General features: G+C 48.2%; 1 protein-coding gene across 4 annotated transcripts in view; it reads right to left on the bottom strand.

Moving 5' to 3' along the window:
* Positions 1–21723, bottom strand: part of LOC144821574 (uncharacterized) — a 228674-nt gene that overhangs the window by 84420 nt on the left and 122531 nt on the right. For all 4 annotated transcript variants that reach the window (XR_013608385.1, XR_013608386.1, XM_078678778.1 and 1 more), the window contains exon 9: positions 13397–13481. Coding sequence is in view for 2 of the 4 variants with exons in the window: in XM_078678778.1 (XP_078534904.1) it covers positions 13397–13481 (85 nt within the window). In the remaining 2 variants the exon portion in view is untranslated. The remainder of the gene's footprint in view (positions 1–13396; positions 13482–21723) is intronic.

The following is a 21723-nucleotide window of genomic DNA, read 5'->3' as shown; positions in this document are numbered from 1 at the left end:
GGCTAGGGGGCCTCGTTTCAGGCTTAACGCGGTGATTTCCTGCGTCTGCGGATCACCAGGGGTTAGATGGGCGGTCGGTTGCCCAAGCGCTAGTTCCTCCAGCAAGCGCTCACAAGTAGGGGGTTCCGCTGTCAACGCGGCGCTCCGGAAAGTCGTCTGGCGCCACCTCAGGCAACCCGATGGACGCGCTGATCTCTGGGGCATGCGCGTTCCTCGCAATGGCTCCACCTCTCAGGTCGCGCTGCTCGTCGGCGCCTGCGTGTTCCTCCCCGGACCTCGTCACGCAGGGAACACTGCACCCCTGGGCCTGCTCGACCCTAGGCCCCTCCTGCTGAAAGAAGCGGTCGCGCTACTGGCTTGCGCGGAAGCGTTTCCTCGCTTCTCCTGACGCGCCTGGTGCCCCCGGGGTCCCGCAGACGGACCACACTGCGCCGCTCCTCACACGCTGCTGCTTTCCTCCCCCGGCTCCAGAAGAAGTACCTCACAGATCGGGCACTCGCTCCTCCAGGTGCTCCAGGCTCCACAGTTCCCCAACCACCTCAAGGCGCTCCAAGGGGACCACAAATGACTCGCTACCCTGGTAGGTGCAGCGCTGGGCAGGGCATATAAGACTGAGTTTCAGAAAGCAGATCCTGTCAGTTTCTACAGGAATGCTGATCCAGAAGGGTTTTTCTTCTCACGAAGTTTGTTTTCTTGGTCAATAACTGTTGTCTTGAGAGAGGGATCGGTCAAGGGCTAAAGGGGGAACAATCCTCTGAAGTAACTGTCAGCCTCAAATGACAACTAGCTGCTCTCAGTGTGTCCACCTCCTCTCACCACTGCCTCACTCCTCTACTCTGGGGTCAGCACACAATGGCTGCTGGTCACTGGCCTTATATAGGGTGGCCTGAGACCTGCAGAATTCTCTAGGGTATTCTAGAAAGTTCCCTAATGTTAACCTATGGACCTGTCCTCCAGTGGTGTCCGTTATGGCAGTTGGTGGACACCATCTTAGGTTTCTTGAGATCCCTAGATTTTCAAGGGGGCTGACTAGGCCTCACAGGTTATGAGGGAAAAATGGCGTCATCGCCAAGGAGCACCTAGCCTCCTGACAGCATTAAAAAAATTCCTGATGGACATATGTAAAAATAAAAATAGAAAGTCTGGGAGGCTAAGGGGGACAAAAATAAATCATGGTGGTTAGAGTCTTCCCAGAAGCAGACAGGTCTAACACGCGTCCCCCCCAGCTGAAAGTGGGGAGAACTACCCAACCCCTTGGGAGTCCTCATCACTAAGGCGGAAATACCTGGATAGACCGTCTGCATTGGCATGGTCTGCCCCAGGTCGATGTTCCACCCTGAAGTCCATTCCCTGTAGGGAGATGGACCACCTTAGCAACTTGGGATTCTCCCCCTTCATTTGCATCAGCCAACGAAGGGGGCGATGGTCAGTCTGAACTAGGAAGTGCGAACCAAACAGGTATGGTCGCAGCTTCTTCAGAGCCCAAACCACCGCAAAGGCTTCTCTCTCAATTGTACTCCACCTCCTTTCCCTGGGGAGTAGTCTCCTGGACAGGAAGACCACGGGTTGATCCAAGCCCTCATCATTTAGCTGCGATAACACTGCCCCAATGCCATGTTCTGACGCATCTGTTTGGACAATGAATTCTCTAGCAAAATTAGGGGCCTTGAGAATGGGAGCGGAACACAATGCTTGTTTCAAGGTCAGGAAGGCTCGCTGGCAAGCCTCCGTCCAGACTACCCGTCGGGGTTGCTTCTTGGAAGTAAGCTCAGTGAGAGGGGCCACAATAGTGCCATACCCCTTCACGAAGCGACGGTAATATCCAGTGAGGCCCAGGAAGGCTCGGACCTCTGTTTGAGTCTTGGGGGGCTCCCAGGCGATGATAGCCTCAATCTTTGCCTGGAGGGGCTGCACCGTCCCTCTGCCCACCAAGTGACCTAGGTACACCACCGACCCTTGTCCGATCTGACACTTGCTGGCCTTGATGGTCAAGCCAGCCTGTTGCAGGGCATGAAGAACAGCTTGCAGGTGCTGCAAATGGTCCTCCCAGCTGCTGCTGAAGACAGCAATGTCGTCCAGGTATGCAGCAGAAAAAGCTTCCATTCCCGAAAGGACCCTGTTCACCAGCCTCTGAAAAGTGGCAGGGGCATTCTTGAGCCCAAAGGGCATCACACGAAATTGGTAGTGTCCCTCAGGTGTAGAGAAGGCTGACCTTTCCTTCGCCTCCTCAGTAAGGGAAATCTGCCAGTACCCTGAAGTTAGGTCAAAGGTACTTAAGTATTGGGCAGCTCCCAGCCGGTCAATAAGCTCATCCGCCCGTGGGATAGGATGTGCATCAGTTTTAGTCACTGAGTTCAAGCCTCGGTAGTCCACACAGAATCTCAATTCAGGTGTGGTGCCTGGTGGGGCAGCTTTTGGTACCAAAACCACCGGGCTAGACCAAGGGCTACCAGAAGGTTCAATCACCCCTAGCTCCAGCATCTTGGCGACTTCACTTTTGATGTTGGCCTTCACCTTGTCCGACAGCCGGTAGATTTTAGATTTCACAGGTGGGCTGTCTCCTGTGTCCACGTCATGGGTACACAGGTGGGTCCTACCTGGGACAAGGGAGAACAGGGGAGAAAATTGCTCCAGGATCTGGCGGCAATCACTTTGCTGTTCAGAAGTCAGGGATGGCGAGAGAATCACTCCCTCCACTGATCCATCTTTTTCTTTGTACGAGAGAAGATCAGGGAGAGGTTCACTTTCTTCTTCCTCTGCTCCATCGGTCACCAGCATTAAGACAACCTCGGGCCTCTCATGATGTGGCTTGAGACGATTGGCATGCAGCACCCTGAGGGGCTGCCTTGGGGTCTTAAGATCCACCAAATAGGTAGACTTCCCCTTTTTCTCTAAAACCTCAAAGGGGCCTGTCCAACGGTCCTGGAGGGCATTCAGCTCTCCAGGTTCCATTACCCACACTTTCTGTCCAGGCTCCAGTTCCACTGGGTGAGCGTTGTGGTCATACCACTCTTTCATAACTGTTTGGCTGGCCTCCAAGTTGTCTGAAGCCTGCTTCCACAACTTAGCCATTTGGCTCCGGAAGGCCAGCATGTAGCTCACCACGTCCTGGGGAAGCTTCCTGGGAGTCTGTTCCCATCCGTCTTTCACCAGGCTGAGAGGTCCCCTTACAGGGTGCCCATACAAAAGTTCGAAGGGGCTGAAGCCCACTCCCTTCTGTGGCACTTCCCTGTAGGAAAACAAGAGACAGGGTAGGAGGATGTCCCATTTCTTTCGTAGGCTCTCAGGAAGACTCCGTATCATACCTTTCAAGGTTTTGTTAAACCTTTCCACAAGACCATTGGTTTGTGGGTGATAGGGAGTAGTAAACCGATAGGTAACACCGCACTCCTTCCACATGGCCCGCATGTATGCTGAAAGGAAGTTAGTCCCCCTGTCGGAAATGACCTCCTTGGGGAAACCCACTCTGGTGAAAATCCCCATCAGGGCCCTTGCCACTGCAGGTGCAGTGATGGTCCTCAGAGGTATTGCCTCTGGGTACCGGGTGGCATGATCCACCAAAACCAGTATGAACCGATGTCCAGCTGAAGTTGGTGGATCCAATGGCCCTACAATGTCGATGCCCACCCTCTCAAAGGGGGTGCTAACGACGGGTAGTGGTTCCAGGGGAGCTTTTAGCTTCACCCCAGTTTTCCCACTGGCTTGGCAAGACACACACGTCCGACAATATGTATCCGACGCCACTTTCATTCGAGGCCAGTAGAAATGGGGGACAAGCCGGGCAAAGGTCTTGTCCTGTCCTAGGTGTCCTGCCAATGGTATCTCATGAGCCAGTTCCAGTAGAAAGGCTCTAAAGCATTGAGGGACCACCAAGGCTCTGGCTGAACCGTGGCCAGGTGTCTTGGGCTCACTGTAGAGGAGTCCATCCTCCCAGTAAATCTGGTAGCTCCCCTCAATGTTTCCCGCTGCCTGGGCGTTGGCCTGTTGCCGCAGCCCCTCGAGAGTAGGACACTCTTTCTGAGCTTTGCAGAACTCTTCCCGGGAAGGACCTCCCTCCACATGCCATTCAGTGGGGATGGGTAGGTTTTCCAGGGAAGCAACATTCTCCCCGGTGGACTCCAGATCCACCTCCGCAGGTGGTCCAGTTGTCTCACGAGGTGGAGATGTCGAGGCAGGGTCCTCCGGCCTCCTGTCCTTCTCCTCTCTGGCAGCCGGCTGGGCCATTGTTCCAGGCTCCAGCGTCAATGAACTCCCCCTTCGGGCAGTCGCGGACCTTGTGCTGACACAAGTCCAGTCAGGGGGTCCCAGCATCTCAGAGTGAGTCTGGTACTCCACCCTCCTCCAAGCATTGTGCTCCATATCATTCCCTAACAGGCAGTCAACAGGCACGGCAGGGCTTACGGCAACTCGAAGTGGACCTGCAACCCCTCCCCACTCAAAGGGAACCTGAGCCACAGGATAGTGGCCCAATCTGCCGTCAGCCATTACGGCGGGATGGAGTACATCTGGGATGACCTGCTCTGGAGACACCAGCTGACTCCTTACCATAGTCATGCTGGCTCCTGTGTCTCTCAGAGCCTCCCCTCTTCGGCCATTGATGGTGACCCACTGCTCATACTTAGTAGTATTAGAGGGCAGCTGGGTCTTGGGAACCATCTCTTTGTCTCCCAGGGACACTAAGGTGACACCCGCCCGCTCCCCTCCATTAACCAAAGGTATCTCCTCCCCGAGCACTACACTAGTGATTCCCGGGGCTTTTCCTCCAGTGGGAGGGGGTGGTCTTTTTGGGCACCTCACATCTCCTTTATAGTGTCCCACACCACCACACTCAAAACAATGAACAACCCTTGGCTGCTGGCTTTGGCCAGGGGTAGGGTTGCGAGGGGGGTTACTCTTGGGGATGAATCCTCTGCCCCTTCCTTGCGAAGTATTTTGTGGCCCTTTTGAGAACTCCCTCTTAGTTTCCCCTCCCTCTTTCCTCTGGGGGGCGCCCTGTCCTTGCTTCTGGGAATTCCCTCCAGTCCCCTTAGTCGACACCCGGGTACTAACCCAGATGTCCGCCTCCTCAGCAAGCTTCCTGGGGCTGGTCAGCTTGCTGTCCACCAGATGCTGTCTTAGCTCGGGAAGACACTTCTCGAGTAGGTGTTCCTTGAGTATGAGGTCATATAGTCCCTCATAGTCCCCTACATCGCTGCCTCTTACCCAACCCTCCAGGGCCTTCCTGGAGTAGTCCAAGAAATCTACCCAGTTTTGCGTGCCTAGCTTGTAGCTGCCCCGGAACTTTTGCCTATATTTCTCAGGGGTCAACCCAAACTTCTTGAGCAGCGCTGATTTCATAGCCGGATAGTAGGTCTGTTCACTCTGGTCAAGAGCCAACAAAGTATCCCTGCCAGTGGGGGGCATGTATTTGTATAACCCACCTCCCCAGTGGACTTCCAGAATCCCATGGGCCCTTAGCGAGACCTCGTAGGCGGCTAGCCATTTAGCAATGTCGTCACTGGGTACATAACAAGCCATAATATCTTTTGGTAGGTACGGTCTAGGTTCTTTGATGTTGGTCTGGGTATCGCTGCCACCATTCTCTGATTTGGGGGATCCTCGGTTTAGGGCTTGTAAATCCATCTCTTTGATGGTTCGCTCATGTGCCAACCTCCTATCCTCCCTTTCCATGTCCATCCTGGCTAGTTCTATTTTCAGCCTCCTCTCCTCCCTCCTATCTTCCAGCTCGGCTTCGGTTAAGCCCCTGTCTGAAACACTGCTGCTTGCCCTTGAAGGTAACCTGGGACCTGTCAGAAGATTCCCTCTCCCCATTTGGTTCAGCAATGCAGCCTCAGTAACAGTGTCCCCATCACCCACTTCCATTTCTGGTTCCTCCCTTAGGCGAGCTTCTAACCATGCCCTTATGCTTGTCAGCAACTCTCCTTTCTTGGCACCTTTATTGAAAAATACCCCGTTCTGCTGACACCAATCCCTGAGTTGGGCCACAGTATTGGCTTCCAACTCTTTAAGATTCACCTCCAGCTTTGCCATGGTATAAAATTACTCACAGGAGAAACCCACGAAGTGACTTGAGGTTAACCTCCACCCACCACCAGAAGTAAATTTAGAAAAATCAAAAATATAAATTAGGAGGGCCGCAGGGAGAAAACTCCAGGTGGGGTCTCGTGGTTGTCACTGTGTTACTAATAAGTGAGTGTAAGTACAAATCCGTGATCCCACCGCTGAAACACCAATTATGTTGGACCTAGATTACCCAAGCCTACATATGGTAGCTTGGCACAGTAGTGGTCTACAGCTAACTCCAGGCGTTGGCTAAGTACTTACACAGCTTACCCACAGTAACACATTGATGAACCACTAAAATAAAGACACAACACCTTTGTTTGCAAAAATACCGTTACCTTTTATAAAAATAATATGGCTCTTTGGATTTGAAAGCATACAGGTTATCACATCAATTGCTTTTAGGAATAAACATTGCACTTTTACTAGAGAAAATAGTTTTCACTCCTCCAGCTGTGGAAAAAGCAGTAAATCATATACTTTTATCAGAATTCAGCAGTACATTCAGAGAACTTCTTGGATAATTAATTGAAGCTCCTAGACTTCACACTCTACAGGGGTATTTTGCATTAATACACAATGACATCAATAACTCTTTACTACAGCCTACCAATTCATTGGTTATGTTAACACATCTAGGGTTACGTTGCCTAACCCCTTCTCTCCTTTGTCACAGAATGAATCTCCAGGGAAGTAGAAAGGTCAAGGCCCTTTTCTCTGCTTATGGACCTGTTTAAAAATAGCTGTCAACCTTTTATCCCTTTTTACCCAACACTTCCCTCTTCACACTCCCACTCTCCTTACTGTCTGGGTGGCAGATATGCCACAGTCCATAGGCCTTCAGCTGGTACCCGCCTCTCAAGCTCCCCCGATCAGCTGCTTCCCTGCACTGACGTGGGAAGAGCCTTGCCGGCCTCCTCAGCCCAAGCGCGCGTTCTCCTGTCAGCGCGGGCTAGGGGGCCTCGTTTCAGGCTTAACGCGGTGATTTCCTGCGTCTGCGGATCACCAGGGGTTAGATGGGCGGTCGGTTGCCCAAGCGCTAGTTCCTCCAGCAAGCGCTCACAAGTAGGGGGTTCCGCTGTCAACGCGGCGCTCCGGAAAGTCGTCTGGCGCCACCTCAGGCAACCCGATGGACGCGCTGATCTCTGGGGCATGCGCGTTCCTCGCAATGGCTCCACCTCTCAGGTCGCGCTGCTCGTCGGCGCCTGCGTGTTCCTCCCCGGACCTCGTCACGCAGGGAACACTGCACCCCTGGGCCTGCTCGACCCTAGGCCCCTCCTGCTGAAAGAAGCGGTCGCGCTACTGGCTTGCGCGGAAGCGTTTCCTCGCTTCTCCTGACGCGCCTGGTGCCCCCGGGGTCCCGCAGACGGACCACACTGCGCCGCTCCTCACACGCTGCTGCTTTCCTCCCCCGGCTCCAGAAGAAGTACCTCACAGATCGGGCACTCGCTCCTCCAGGTGCTCCAGGCTCCACAGTTCCCCAACCACCTCAAGGCGCTCCAAGGGGACCACAAATGACTCGCTACCCTGGTAGGTGCAGCGCTGGGCAGGGCATATAAGACTGAGTTTCAGAAAGCAGATCCTGTCAGTTTCTACAGGAATGCTGATCCAGAAGGGTTTTTCTTCTCACGAAGTTTGTTTTCTTGGTCAATAACTGTTGTCTTGAGAGAGGGATCGGTCAAGGGCTAAAGGGGGAACAATCCTCTGAAGTAACTGTCAGCCTCAAATGACAACTAGCTGCTCTCAGTGTGTCCACCTCCTCTCACCACTGCCTCACTCCTCTACTCTGGGGTCAGCACACAATGGCTGCTGGTCACTGGCCTTATATAGGGTGGCCTGAGACCTGCAGAATTCTCTAGGGTATTCTAGAAAGTTCCCTAATGTTAACCTATGGACCTGTCCTCCAGTGGTGTCCGTTATGGCAGTTGGTGGACACCATCTTAGGTTTCTTGAGATCCCTAGATTTTCAAGGGGGCTGACTAGGCCTCACAGGTTATGAGGGAAAAATGGCGTCATCGCCAAGGAGCACCTAGCCTCCTGACAGCATTAAAAAAATTCCTGATGGACATATGTAAAAATAAAAATAGAAAGTCTGGGAGGCTAAGGGGGACAAAAATAAATCATGGTGGTTAGAGTCTTCCCAGAAGCAGACAGGTCTAACAGGGCCTCATGAATGTATCTTTTTTGTTGTCGCAAATGGCCTGATTCGCAGAATCGGTCGTTTGTGTCAGCAAACCAGACCTTTTTGTATATACACAGAACCCTACTTTACAATTCAGTAACCTGTTCGTTAAATCGCAAAATGGATTAGCAATTCGGAAAGGGCATGTTGAGGGCGTCCCTTGCTAATAGAGACGTGCAGTGTTATGTAGAATGTTTTGCAACCGAAATGCAGTCGCAAAACATTCCCTTTTTACCACCAAATTCTATTTTATGGTAACACATTCTCCTTTGTGATTGTATACAAAAACGTTTTTGTAAGAGCAGGCAGTGGTCTCACAGACCATTGCCTGCTCTTAAAAAATGAAAACAAAACTTTTGACCATGTGGGAGGAATAAAGACCAATGTCATTTGTGTTTGCCACCTATTTCAGAATCTATGGTAGTGGGGGGAAATGTATGCAAATATTCCTGACTAGCTGGTCGACAGAGCATAGGCCAGGGACCATGTGAGGTTACTTGGATTCAAAGGTTTGGGATTTTGTGTTGAGTGTGGCAAACGGGTCGATCGCTGACGACCCACCACTAAAAGTACTAGCGTTTTGAAGATCACATAAGAAGGGTACAGTGAATAACGCTCTAGGAAAGCGGATCGAAAAGTCAAGCCTCGTCTTAGTGTAGTGAACAGATCAATGTTCTATAAGCTGTATACGTGGTACAAAATGAACAGTTACTTAACTTCGGTAACACTCTTTCTAGTACAGAATATAAACCACACAGATTCCTCTCCTTCTGAATGTGCCTCAGGGGTCAGACTGCATTAGGAAACCTTCACAGAAATAACTCTGTGTGTCAGTAGGTGGTGCCACGCGGCTCCGCAACGAAAAGGTTCCGCTCTGGACGACAGGAGGGTTGCCAGGGAATCTGCAGTTAGATAGTCTCTACCAGAAAGAGTGTTACAGAAGGCACATCATTTGCCCTTCTGACCAAGATTTCTGCCCATATATTCCTCACCGTTTGAAAAGATACTAAGGCATGACTGTTTGGAGGTGGGAATCTGTGAATGGACCCAAACCAAAAAGTCCTCTAGGGTCGAGTGGGCACAATACCCCTCTAGGTGAACCTGGCTATCCAGACAGTAGTGCTTCGTGAACATATGGAGGGATGTCCCCGTACCTGCCTGGCTCCCAATGCAGTGGTAGCAACTTTGGCTCTAGTGAAATGAGCAAGCAGCCCTTCCAAAGGTTACTTTTATGGCCAGTGCGTAGTGAGATCGAGCAAGATCCAGGGGAGATGGTATTTTTCTGCACATCCTTGCCTTTTTAGCTCCAGAGAACATCACAAAGAACTGATCCCCCGACCTTATGTCCTCTGGTTTAAGAGATGTAAATGGTCAGTGCTCTTTTGGGGTCCAAAGGATGGAGGGGTAAGGCACAGCAAAGAACACCATTAAGGTGATATTTCCACCGCCAATGAACAGAGTCACAACGTTCACCAAAAAGGATGCTTGCGTCCATAAAATCAGTTTGTCTGGAAAGAAGGTGGTATACGACAGGTTGACCCAGCAAGCTTCAAGCTCACTGATCCGATGTTATAGCGACAAGTAACACTGTCATGAGGGTGAGGAGACGCAGAGGGAAGCTGTGGAGTGGCCCAAAGGGAGTGCGCATCAAATATGTGAGGGCCAAGTTCAGGTCTCCCTGTGGCAGGGGAAAGTGAGAGGGAGGAAACAGATGTTGTAAACCTTTAAAAAAAATACATCACAACAGGTGATTTGAAAAATGCGGACTGATTCAGCAACTGTAAAGGGCAAAAAGCTCTTTAACTGTGCCCAGAGAACAGCCTTGCTGAGTAAGAGAAGAAACAACTGGTAAAACATTAGCTAACTTTGCCTGGAATTGACCCTCATGGAGGGGTTGGAGTGCATGGTCCCAAAGCCTGGGGGAGAAGCAACAAACCCATCAGCATATAGACGTCTCACTATGCTTAATGTAGACACATAAGTACTGTGTAAGGTCCTGGCACGGAGACTGAAGGGGGCAATGGGAACGCTGGTGCATGAAGACAAGTGCACCTTTATGCCAGGGCGGAAGGCGGCTTTTCACCTGCAAAGACTTGGGCATGTGATACCCTCTGTCCGAGGAAGTGATAACCAGTTGGTTCTGGCCTCAGTGGACAGACATAGCTAAGGCGTGTAATACGGTTGAGTGGCACTACCCGCAGCTGGTACATCAGAGGATGGGATTTGGACAGCTCTTCTGTAAATAATTGAGGGTTCTTTATTTATATGGCAGTTAGCGCAAGGGTGCGAAGCTGGGGGATGGGCTCTGCGACGGGCACAAGGCAGGGTTGCCTGCTCTCGCCGCTCCTTTTTGCGTTGACGATGGAGAGCCAGGCGGCAAAACTTCTGACCGACATGGAGGACTTCGGCATTGAGATTGGGGACACCAAGCACCTGATATCCCAATATGCAAACAACGTGCTCTTTTACTTGCTGCTCCTGGCAGAATCGGCAAAGCTGCTGCTGACAAGACTGAAAGCCTTTGGGGAGGTTTTGGGCCTATGTATCAACAGGGAGAAGTCACTACTCGTTCCCTTGGGAGCATTGGGGGCATTGCCGCAGTCTAGCCTAGCCCCATTGGGACTGAGATAGGAGATTACCTCCTTGTAAATGTTTTTGTACTTGTATAGCGCACAGCTACCCGCAGTGGGTTTCCCGGCGCTTGTACGAATACCGCAAGGGAACCCTTCCTGGCTTTCCCTGTGAAGTGTCCATTCCTGGGCACCCCCATGGTGCAGACCAGGCATCCTTAGCGTTGTGGGGGCCGTTGTGGAGACTAAGCAAGCTATTGCCCAGAGTTGCAGCGTGGGGCCCATGATCAGAATAGGCACTGAGGCGAGAATATCCGGTCTGGGGAATTAATGAGCCCGAGACCCGCCGAGGCGGGAATCGAACCCTGGTCCCTGGCCAGAGCTCTGCATCGAGGTCTGCCTGCTCTAACCATTGAGCCACACTCCTTCAGATACCTCTGTGTAGTGGTGGGCCACACAATGGAACACCAACGGCGATATTGTGAGGAACCATTGGTGGAGGGACTGATGAGGTCTGTTCCCTTTTGGAACACACTACCTCTGTCCATGACGGGAAGGGTCGCAATGGCGAAAATGGCATTTCATCCTAGGTGTCTGTATGTATTACAAAATGCCTTCACACTGCTGTGCAGTCTATTTAAGACCTTGGACACTTTGCTGATTTACTTATCGTGGGCTGGAAAATAGAGCAGGGTGGCGCTGCTGCAACTCAAGAGACTTGGTGGAGGGGGGTATGGGCCTCCCAGACTTGGAGCTCTAGTATTATGTATCTAAGATACGACATGCTACTTAATGGACAGCTGAGAACCCCAAATGGGAGACGAGGCTCCTACAGGGCACTTAAGGCAAGCATTCTTTAATGGCACTGGTTCGCGGGCATTGCCTGGCACCCCATACTTGATTAGACCGATGGCTGAGGTGCAGGAAAGGGTGGTTACCAGAGTATGCAGGAGGCCGTCATTTGTCAGGGAGCTGAAGGTGTGGGCACTGCTCACCTTTAATCGTATTAGAGAGGACATGTCGGTCGTGAGATGGATGAGAGATGTTAGGAGATCTGTACCCAGGAGAGGTATCCCTTACTTTCGCAGAAGTAAGAGAGGCGTTAGTGGTGGGAGGGGGCCAGTTCCTACAATACGCTGAGTTGGCGAGAACGGCACGGGGGATCTGGAAAGAGTTCCCAAGGGCCCCTAAACAGATGGTCATGCTGCAAATGCTATTGATAGCAGGCTGCAAAGAGCAGCCAACTCGTACCTTTTTAATGAATCCTTGGACTACATGTCCCATAACCACCTGAGCGCATGTCCCAGTTCAAATCAAGTCACGTGACTTCTAACAAACACTCACTCGAGCAAGAATCTGGTTTAACGTTACAGAACCCGGTGAGCTTCTCGGCATAAAACCTGCAATAAACTTAGATCAGAGGACATGTATTGGCAGAAACGAAAGCCCATTAAAATGTAAGTTACACCGTGTCGAATTTTGGGTTACAAAACAACCATTAACACAATGTCCCTAAAAAAAAAAAAAGATACATTTGTTGTGTTTCACTCTGCAGAATAAAGTAAAAACGCCGGTCAAGAGTCTGAAATAAACAGAACAGACTTGTTCATACATCACAAGAAGGTAAAAATAAATGTTAACTTCCTTGTAGTGACTTTATATGTGAAGGTCCCATATTAAAGTATGTCCTCCCCTTATCTTCATACGGGTACCCAACTAATAAGCCCTGAAGAAAAGTCCGATAAATGAACTACGGGCTTGGAAACGCGGCGGCTTTGGTACATTCGTCGTAAATACGAATGAATTTTCCGCAAAAGGCCTTAGAACATTTCCATGAATGTAAAGGAATAAAAAATGCATATTCGGTTTTAAGCCTTTCCGTGACCAGGTTTAAACTAAATGCAAAACTCTAATACATAGACCTGGTAGAATTACTTGGTAGGGTACAATCGTGAAGTTAGATGAAGTGGTTTCTTTTGATAAATGTATTGTGTAATGGAGAAATGTATTTAATGTTTTTTGTAGTGTAAAAAGTGTTTATAGTAAATGTAAATATATGTCTGGTGTACGGCAACGAACAAACCTCAGACTTTTTTCAAAAATTTTCATAAAAAAGTGTTGAAACTTGTATTATCCAAAAAAAGTGCATAAAAGCACCCAAGGATTAACTACCTTAGGGTGAGATTCTGCTTAAAATAAAGTGGCAGATCAAAACAGTGACCGGGTCCCTCCTTTTCATAAAATTGATAGCAGGCTTGGCATGGCACATGGTGAAGCATGTGTATATGACGCTCAGGAAGGATAGGGACTGGCCCGAGCCTATGGCACGATGGGCATAGGTAGATAATTTGGATCAATAAGGGTCGCTTGGACTGGTGCAATGTGCCCACTATGACTAGTGGACCGCATATGCCAGGCAAACTTCTCACAGCACCGAAATTCCCAACTCCTGCGTGGCACAAAATCGCCAGTGAGGAGATTCTTCTGTACTTCAACCAACATCAAACCTGCCCCAACTGGGGCAATTTCTCTGCATCCTTCCCTCCTAGCACACAAATCTCAAAGAATATAAGGAATTTACCTTCTGAAGAATGTCCATGGGAGGATCGTCTGAGCTGGATTCATCATCAGAGTCTGTCAGGCGACTGCTGCTTTCTTCGCCATCCCTTAAAGCAAGCAAAGAGGAATGGTTAGTCAAGCTCTTGTTGGCCGTCAGAATGAGAAGCGTACAATGGGACGAGTGGACAGCTCTTCACCTCTGCCATTAGCCTCTGGGAAAAGGTCACAGTATTGAGCAGTGGGTCTATGGAAAGTTCATGGAATGTGAACAGGGAATCCTTCACTCCTGAGTTTGCAGCCTTTTCTCTGGGTGGTGGAGAAGTGTTTCAAAGATGTCTGGGGTTCTAATAGAATGTTATCTCTGCATTGTATTCTCATTATCGCCTGCTCCAATCGCGTATTTAACTTGTTACTGCTGAATCTTGTAAATAACTTGCTATCGCTGTAAAGCGCTCTGATACCCTAAAGGGTCACGTTCGCGCTGTACAAAACACTAAATAAATAAATGACCATTGCCCATCTTCCCCTGAGTGAGCCCTGCTTTTCACCTGAGCATTTGAGTGGAACTGCTTTGAGAGAGCGGCCCGTGAATATTTAAATCACTGGAGAAGACTATATTGTGTCCCAACTTCGGACTTCAGCTTACTTTTGTCATAAATCCCTGTTACCCTCTTGCAAAGTGGGACCAGTGAGACCTTTGAAAGGCTGGTGTCTTGCTGGGATCTGGGGTGTTTATAAATATTAAGCTCCACAGCTTTGATCCTGTACTGGTTGCTAGTGGGGCCTTTAAGAAGCAGGATCTCTGTGTTTATTATTTATTTATTTTTTCAATTTGTAAGGCGCAACAGCTACCCAAAAAGGGTTTGCCGGCGCCGAGACACAGCACAGAATGTGGCATGGGTTTGCAAGGCTGTTCAGTTATTGCTCGCACAACCAGGTTTTGATGTTCTTTCTAAACCTAGCGTGGTTTTCTTCCCTGCGGATGTAAAAAGGGACTGCATTCCAAAGAGTTGGACCTAAATAAGCAAAGGATCTGCCTCCCATTCTTGCAAGTTTGAACCTGGGCACGCAGAAACTGGCCACTGATTGTGACCTTAGGTTACGTTTGGGAGTGTAAGGCTGGGCTAATGCAAGTAGGTATCTGGGTATCTGTGTTACATGTGGGAGGCATTAACCTGGGAACCTTCTCTTGTCGAGTGAACTGCAGCAGACTGGAGTCTATTTCAGTGAATGTGAAGACAATCACGTTCATGGCCCCAGACATTGCTAAGTGTGTGAGGAGTGGTGAAGGGATGTCCCAGCTTCTTCATTGACTTTATTTACAGTCCACAGTGTAATTATGAATCTATGACTTCTAAACTCTAAATCTAACCAGATCCGGAGCAATATTTGATTGGGTCATACTTTACCTAAGTTACTAACACAAACACCTTCTATATCAAGGTTTGTCTTCCAAGGTTCTAAATAACATTGTTTTCCCAAACATATTTTGAAAAAATCCCATTTGAAATGTATCTTTTATAATGAACATTGTTTTTTTATGTAGTATATTACTTTGATCAAAATACTCTTTTCATACATTCTGATCAAATCTGTTTCCATGACCATGTCGACTTTTTACACACACGCACCCCCTGCCCCCTATTCTAGTCTATTACTACAGCGCATATATAACAGCTATCAGCGCATATGATCCTATACTGCCATCGAGGGGTGGAGCACCCTTAGTTTAATTTTTAGTACTCATTGTTTGCTTGACTCTGCAGACATGTCGCTCAATGTTTTTTTTTAGAAAAGTGTGTTTTCTTTGGGGGGGAGAAGAGAGAACGTGCTGACATTTAAACTGTGTTTCCATGCAACAGTGCATTTATTGTAAGTCAAAAACAAAGCAGCATTGGAAGTAAATTAAGAGCATACATTGTATAGAAAATGCTACTTACCCAGTATGCATCTGTTCTTGGCATATAGAGCTGTAGAGTCATCTGCTTTAGCATAGACCGCCATCTGGTGTTGGGCTCGGATTGTGGAGGAGTGTGGCTCAATGGTTTAGAGCGGCAGACCCTGATGCAGAGTTCTGGCCCGGGGCCGGGGTTCAATTCCCGCCTCGGCGGGTCTAGGGCTCAATTTCCTCGGACCTGACAATTCTCGCCTCGGTGCCTATTCTAATCATGGGCCTCACGCTGCAACTCTGGGCAATAGCTTGCTTAATCTCCACACCGGCCCCAACAGCGCTAGGATGCCTGGCTTCACCCTGGGGGTGCCCAGGAGTGGACACTTCACAGGGAAAGCCAGGAAGGGTTCCACAGCGGTATGAGTAATAGCGCCAGGAAACCGCTTGGTGGCAGTGCGCTCTACAAATACCTTGACATTTACATTTATTTACATTTATTGTTTTGCCATAAAGGGTGAGGATGGAGTTAGTAAAGTAATAAAAGAGATGTTGATGTAAAGTTTTTCTAAGAAAGATATCACTGCAACAGGTAAAGGTACCCGTGGAGGCGGGTGGATGCATATGACTATAGCTCTACATGCTAAGAACAGACGCATACTGGTAAGTAGCATTTTCCGTTCGAGGCATAGGAGCTGTAGATCATATGCTTTAGCAAAGACTATAAAGCAATTCTTTTTGAAAGGTGGCTAACCTGTAGCTGTTGCAGTGGTTTGAAATAGTGTTCATAAAATTGCCTGGCCCACACTAGCTTGTTGTTTTGCTAACACATCCACACAATAGCGTTTTGTGAATGTGTGTGGTGATGAACATGTTGCAGCTTTGCAGATGTCAACTATGGGTATGTTTCCTAAGAATGTCATAGAAACCCCCAGTTTGCATGTAGAATGCGCTCTAGGGTGAATTGTTAGTGTGCGTCTCAGCTTTGATGTAACATATTTGAATGCACTTAAATATCCACCTTGCAATGTCTGACTTTGATATGGGATTTCCTTTATGTGGTGGAGCAAAGGCAACAAAGAGTTGTTTCGTTTTCCTACGTGGCTTTGTTCTTTCTATGTAGTAAAGTAATGCTCTCTTGACATCTAATGTGAAGGGCACGTTCCGCCACTGAATCTGGTTGATGGAAGAACACAGGCAACTCAACAGATTGGATGCTATGAAAGGCAGAGATGACTTTAGGTAAGAATTTGGAGTTAGTCGTAAGGACCTCTTTTGCTTTGGTGTATTTGCAAAAATGGGTCCTCTATGGTTAGTGCCTGAAGCTCACGACTCTTCTTAGAGAAGTGATGGCTATAAGGAAGGCTACCTTCCAGGTGAGAAATTGTGGACCCATGAGTCTTGTAAGGACTATGTTAAGATTCCACACTGGAAAAGGTGGAAGTCTGGGAGAAATGAGTCTTTTGAGTCCTTCCATAAAAACTTTAATAGCAGGCACTCTTAAAAGAGACAAGTGCTGTCTATTTTGCAGATATGCAGCTATTGAAGCCAGATGCAAGCGTATAGATGGGTACGCTAAATTAAAAAGTTGTTGGTGTAATAGATAACAATTGAAACATCTAGTAGATCAATCTGATTGTTGTTATAATAAATAATGAATCTCTTCCACTTTGCTGCGTAGCATGATCTTGTGGTAGGGCATCCAGCCTCTTTGATAACATTCATACAGTCTGGCGTAAGATTAAGGTAGCCAAACTCTAGGATTTCAGGTGCCAAATCGCAAGGTTGAGCTGATTGGGATCTGGATGTTTTATCTTTCCATGGTTCTGAATAAGGAACTTGGGGGAGAGGTTTAGTTTTTGGTGGGAAACTACTGATAGTTCCAACAGAATTGTGAACTAGGGTTGTCGGGCCCATGTGGGAGCAACTAGGATAAGAGTCAGGGAGAGCCGTTTGATTTTCTATACCACCAATGGAATGAGTGGGAGAGGTGGAAAAGGGTAAGCAAATATCCCTGACCAATTCATCCATAGTGCATTGTCTCTGGACAATGGGTGTGGATGCCTGGACGCAATGTTTGGCATTTTGCGTTTAGGGGGGTGACAAACAGATCTATCTCTGGCTGAATGGGAATATGGAAATAGGCGCCCTTTAAGTCTAGAGTATATAGAAAGTCACCTTGCTGAGTAGTGGGAGCACCTGTTGTAGTGTGACCATGTGGAAGTGGTCAGACTGTATGTATAGGTTTAGCGGTCTGAGGTCTAAAATAGGCCTGAGAGCGTCGACCTTTTTGGCAATTAAGAAATATAGGGAGTATACCCCGGTCCCTTGATATATTAACAGAACAGGTTCTATAGCGTGTTTTTGTAACAGAGATAGAACCTCTTGTTATAAGAGGGTGAGCTGTTCCGGTGACATTGTGTGTGCCCTTGGAAGAATATTTGGGGTAGTGCTTGTAAGCTCCAGACAGTAACCATACCGGATAATTTGTAGCACCCACTTGTATAAGGTGCTTGAATTCCAGACAGGTAGCAATTGGGAGAGACGTCCCCCGACAGGAGTGGGATGATCAGGGGTAGTGAGGGAAGTCATTGTTTGTTTGCGGGGGAAGAGCGTGAGGAATTACCTCTACCTCTAACTTTGTTTCCTCTAAAACCTTCTCTAGAATATCCTCTGGACGAGGGGGATGATTGTTGCCCTTATAAGAGGAGGAGGCCTGGTCAGAGGACATAGTTTTTGAGCCACCCCTAACGAGCGGCGAAATGAACCTCTAGCGGCAGGTAACTGTAAAGCCCCCATGGACTTTGCAACCTCAGTGTCCTTTTTCATCTTTTCCAGCATGAAATCAAAGATGCTCTTTGTGAAAGGGTTGATTAAGTATGGATGTTTGTACCTCCGGCTTAAATCCAGAGATTCTGAGCCAAGCGTGTCTGCGTAACAATATACTGGTGTTAATTGCACAAGATGCTGTGTCTGCTGCGCCTAACGCACAATTAATGGAGGTATTCGTAATAAGTTTCCCTTCCTGAATAAGGTTGGTAGTCTTAGATTTATATTTGTCAGGCAAGTGTTCCATTGAGTTTTTCTAGCTCATCGTAATGAGCCCTGTCATAACGGGCTAGCAGCGCGTGGGTGTTAACAATGCGCCAGTTAATTGCTGCCTGTGAAGCTACTATTTTGCCTGAGGCATCAATAAGCTTGTACTCCTTGCCAGAAGGAGGGGTGTCCCCTGTGGCTTGAGAGTTCTCTCCTGCATGTGTTGGAGACTACAAGACAGTCTAAGGGCAGCTGTCCTTTAATATAATTAGGGACGGTAGGACCCGATTTGTATTCTTTGTCCACTCTAGGTGCGATCATTTTTGCCCTGACAGGATCCTTAAAGATCTCAACTGTGTGTTGTAACATGCCTTTTAGCATTGGCAAAGAATTAGTCATTCTTTGTGAGGAAGAACGTATCTCAAAAAGGAAATTCTCTTCTAAAGGCTCCTTGTGAAGTTCTACCCTATGGTAATGAGTCACCCTATTAAGGCGCTCAAGATAACCAATGTCATCAGGTGGGGAAGGCCTGGAGGGATACAAATCAGGGTCATTATCTGTGTTTGGATCAGTGTGGTAATCATCCAAAGCGTTAAGTGTCCTAATCTTTATCCCCATCCCCTTCAACCTGTGGGTCAGGTGTAATAAGCCTTAGTGGTGAATTTATAGGTGTAATGAGCAGGTTAGGATTAGAAATAGGAGAAGGAGGTGAAATATAAAGAGGAGAAGGGTACCAGCCCATATTCTTCTTTCTAAGAGGGGCCTGATGGTCCTCTGGCAAGTCAGCTTTCCGTTTCTTTGGAATGGTTGCTTGAATATGTCCTGTTTTAGGGTTTATAACCAACTTCTTCTGTTTTGGGTTGGAAGTTGGCTCAACAGATGGAAGCTCTTTGGGGAAGAGTGTCTTTGTCTTTCCGTGGGGATTTTGGTGTTGAAGGTTTCTGCTCCAAGCCCTTGGGCGTTGGTAATTTCGGCTCTGGGTGTTTGGGCTTGGAGGGTTTCGGCTCAGAGACTTTAGTCTTCGATGATTTGGGCTCCGAGTCTTTGGTTTTGAAGGTTTTTGCCTCCGAGTCTTACGCCTTGAAGGATTTTGGCTTAGAGTCTTTGGCCTTGAGAGGTTTCGGCTTCAAGCCTTTGGGCGTCGGAAGGTGGAATCTTCTGTCACGAAGGTATCTTGCTCTTATGTTTCGAAGCCGAAGGTGTCGGTTCGGTATCGGAGCGGGGCTGGCTCGAGCCCAAGCCAGAAGGCTTTTGTTTCTGTTTTGGAGCCAGGCTGGAGGGCCGGGCATCAGAAACGTTTTGTCGGTGCCGACCTGAGCCCGAGGGTAAAGGAGGGACCGGAGCCTTTGTCTTCTGTAGAATGGGCACAGGGGAATCTGTACTCCTGGTACGCTGTCCCGCAGTGATGTCTTCCTCTTCTTCCATGTCGGAGTCGGCTTTGAACACGGAGACCTGCTCTTCTTCCTATGGCTCTGGAGCTGGAGGTGGGGTACCGGAATCATATCCGAAAATGTCCGAAATCGAGTCGCTCTGATGCTGCATTTGAGGCGCCGAGCCCGACAATCCGGGTGTGTCAATTTCGATCGGAAGGATCGACACGCGTCGCAGTCCTTTTCATTGTGTTCCGAGGTCAAGCAGAGGTTGCAAACTTCGTACAAGGCGGTGCAAGGAAACTTAGCACGACACCCGGGACATAGTTTGAATGGAGTCTGTAGTGTAGTTCCTATATTCCCAATAGGCTATGCGCATTGGAATAACAAACAATAGTTTAGACTTAGGACGACTAGGTCTCTATTGAATATGTTAGACTTAATTATAAATGCCGGCTAGCTCAGAGGTCACTAGAAACTTTCTTGAGTACACAGGAAGGGATTAGTTTCTGATAACCGCATAAACATGACAACTTTGCTCCCCTAGAACAAGGAGTATATCTCAAGAGTCACAGAAACAATAGATATCTATTTTACTCAGTCAATCGTGCATGCTTAGTTTCACCAGAAGTGCAGAGAAACAGAGAGACGGGCGTTTTCAATAAAAGTGATTATTTATTGAGCAGTCTTCTTTCTCATGCAAGAGAAGTGAAATACTACAATTGCAATACTTGTCATAAAGTAAAGTGCGTACAGTAAAAGGAGTATTATGAAATAATACTGTAAAAGCATTTATATGGTTTCTAAGCCATAAGATACTTAAAACGGATAAAATACATAAAATGATAAAAGTTGACTAAACGTACTCAACTGGTGCTTCTAAGATACGCCTACCCCGGTGTACCTAACCTAAGCCTAGTATGTGTGAAGGAGCAAGTGAGCTGCAGTTTGAGTTAAGATAGTTTCTGCCATGAATCTGAATCAAGAATTCTCTAAGGGTCTAATCAGCTCCGTACCTTGGTTTACAGAATGAAGGAGGTCTTGTAACTCTCTCTCAGGACTCGATCTCCCAGCAACCCGCAAGGGTGACAGGGAAACACTGGAGATGGATTTCTCGGCAGGAGAAAAGACAGCGTCTCTCTCAGTGCGTCAATGGGAGGGTCGGCTTCCTTCGGCACTCGCTTCAGCAGGGCGTCGGGCAAGTAGATAGCCGATCTGCTCCAAACCACCGTGTGTTTTGCTAGGGCAGATGCTGGTATATTTATACCTGGAAGGTGCCGAGTTTGACGTAAGGTTGGACATAAGACGTCACTAAGAACTCACAGTTCTTTCAGGACCCCAGAAGTTCTAGGACAAATCAATACAGAAGCAGGGGGAATTCCCGGGCTGCTGGAGGCTTGGTTTGTTTAAGAACGCGTTGTGCTTTCTAAGAGTCTATGGGAGTAGCCTTGCCGTATTTGGACTGCATTGACTATGACTTAATATGGGTATGATTCTTATGCCTTTATAAGGATATGATTTGATATAACCACATAAGGGCATAAATCGTGAATATTTAAATAGGGTCCTAGATTCGTCTACAACAAATCAGTCCCATAGACTGCTAGCGCGGTCGGCACGGGTAGGCCAGACTGCCTGCCTCAAGGTTTCCGGTGGAAAGCTTTCCGAAGAGAGATGATGCGCGTCGAATGATGAACCACGATCAATACCAATACCGTAGAGGGTAGTGGATTGCGTGTCGAAGGGGTCCGAAAACAGTACCGAACCGGAGAGCAGCAATACACATCCGAACCCGAAAGCGGAAAAAAAATCTAAGGATGGAGTGACCGAAAGGAGTCGCCTACCTCGTGACTACAAGACATCTTCGAACAAAAACAAAGTGCAAACATCCGGACCCAACACCAGATGGGAATCTATGCTAAAGCATATGATCTACAGCTACTATGCCTAGAACAATGTGGTTTGCTTTTGTAGTATCTGGCACACAGTAGGTTTAACAAGACATAAAATTAGAAATTAAAGTGCAGGGTGGGACAGCATATACATATAATGGGA

Source organism: Lissotriton helveticus, chromosome 2_2, assembly GCF_964261635.1.
Source record: "Lissotriton helveticus chromosome 2_2, aLisHel1.1, whole genome shotgun sequence".
NCBI classification, from domain to species: Eukaryota; Metazoa; Chordata; class Amphibia; order Caudata; family Salamandridae; genus Lissotriton; species Lissotriton helveticus.
Note: the sequence above shows the minus strand (reverse complement) of the source record. Positions and strands in the feature narration are given on the sequence as shown.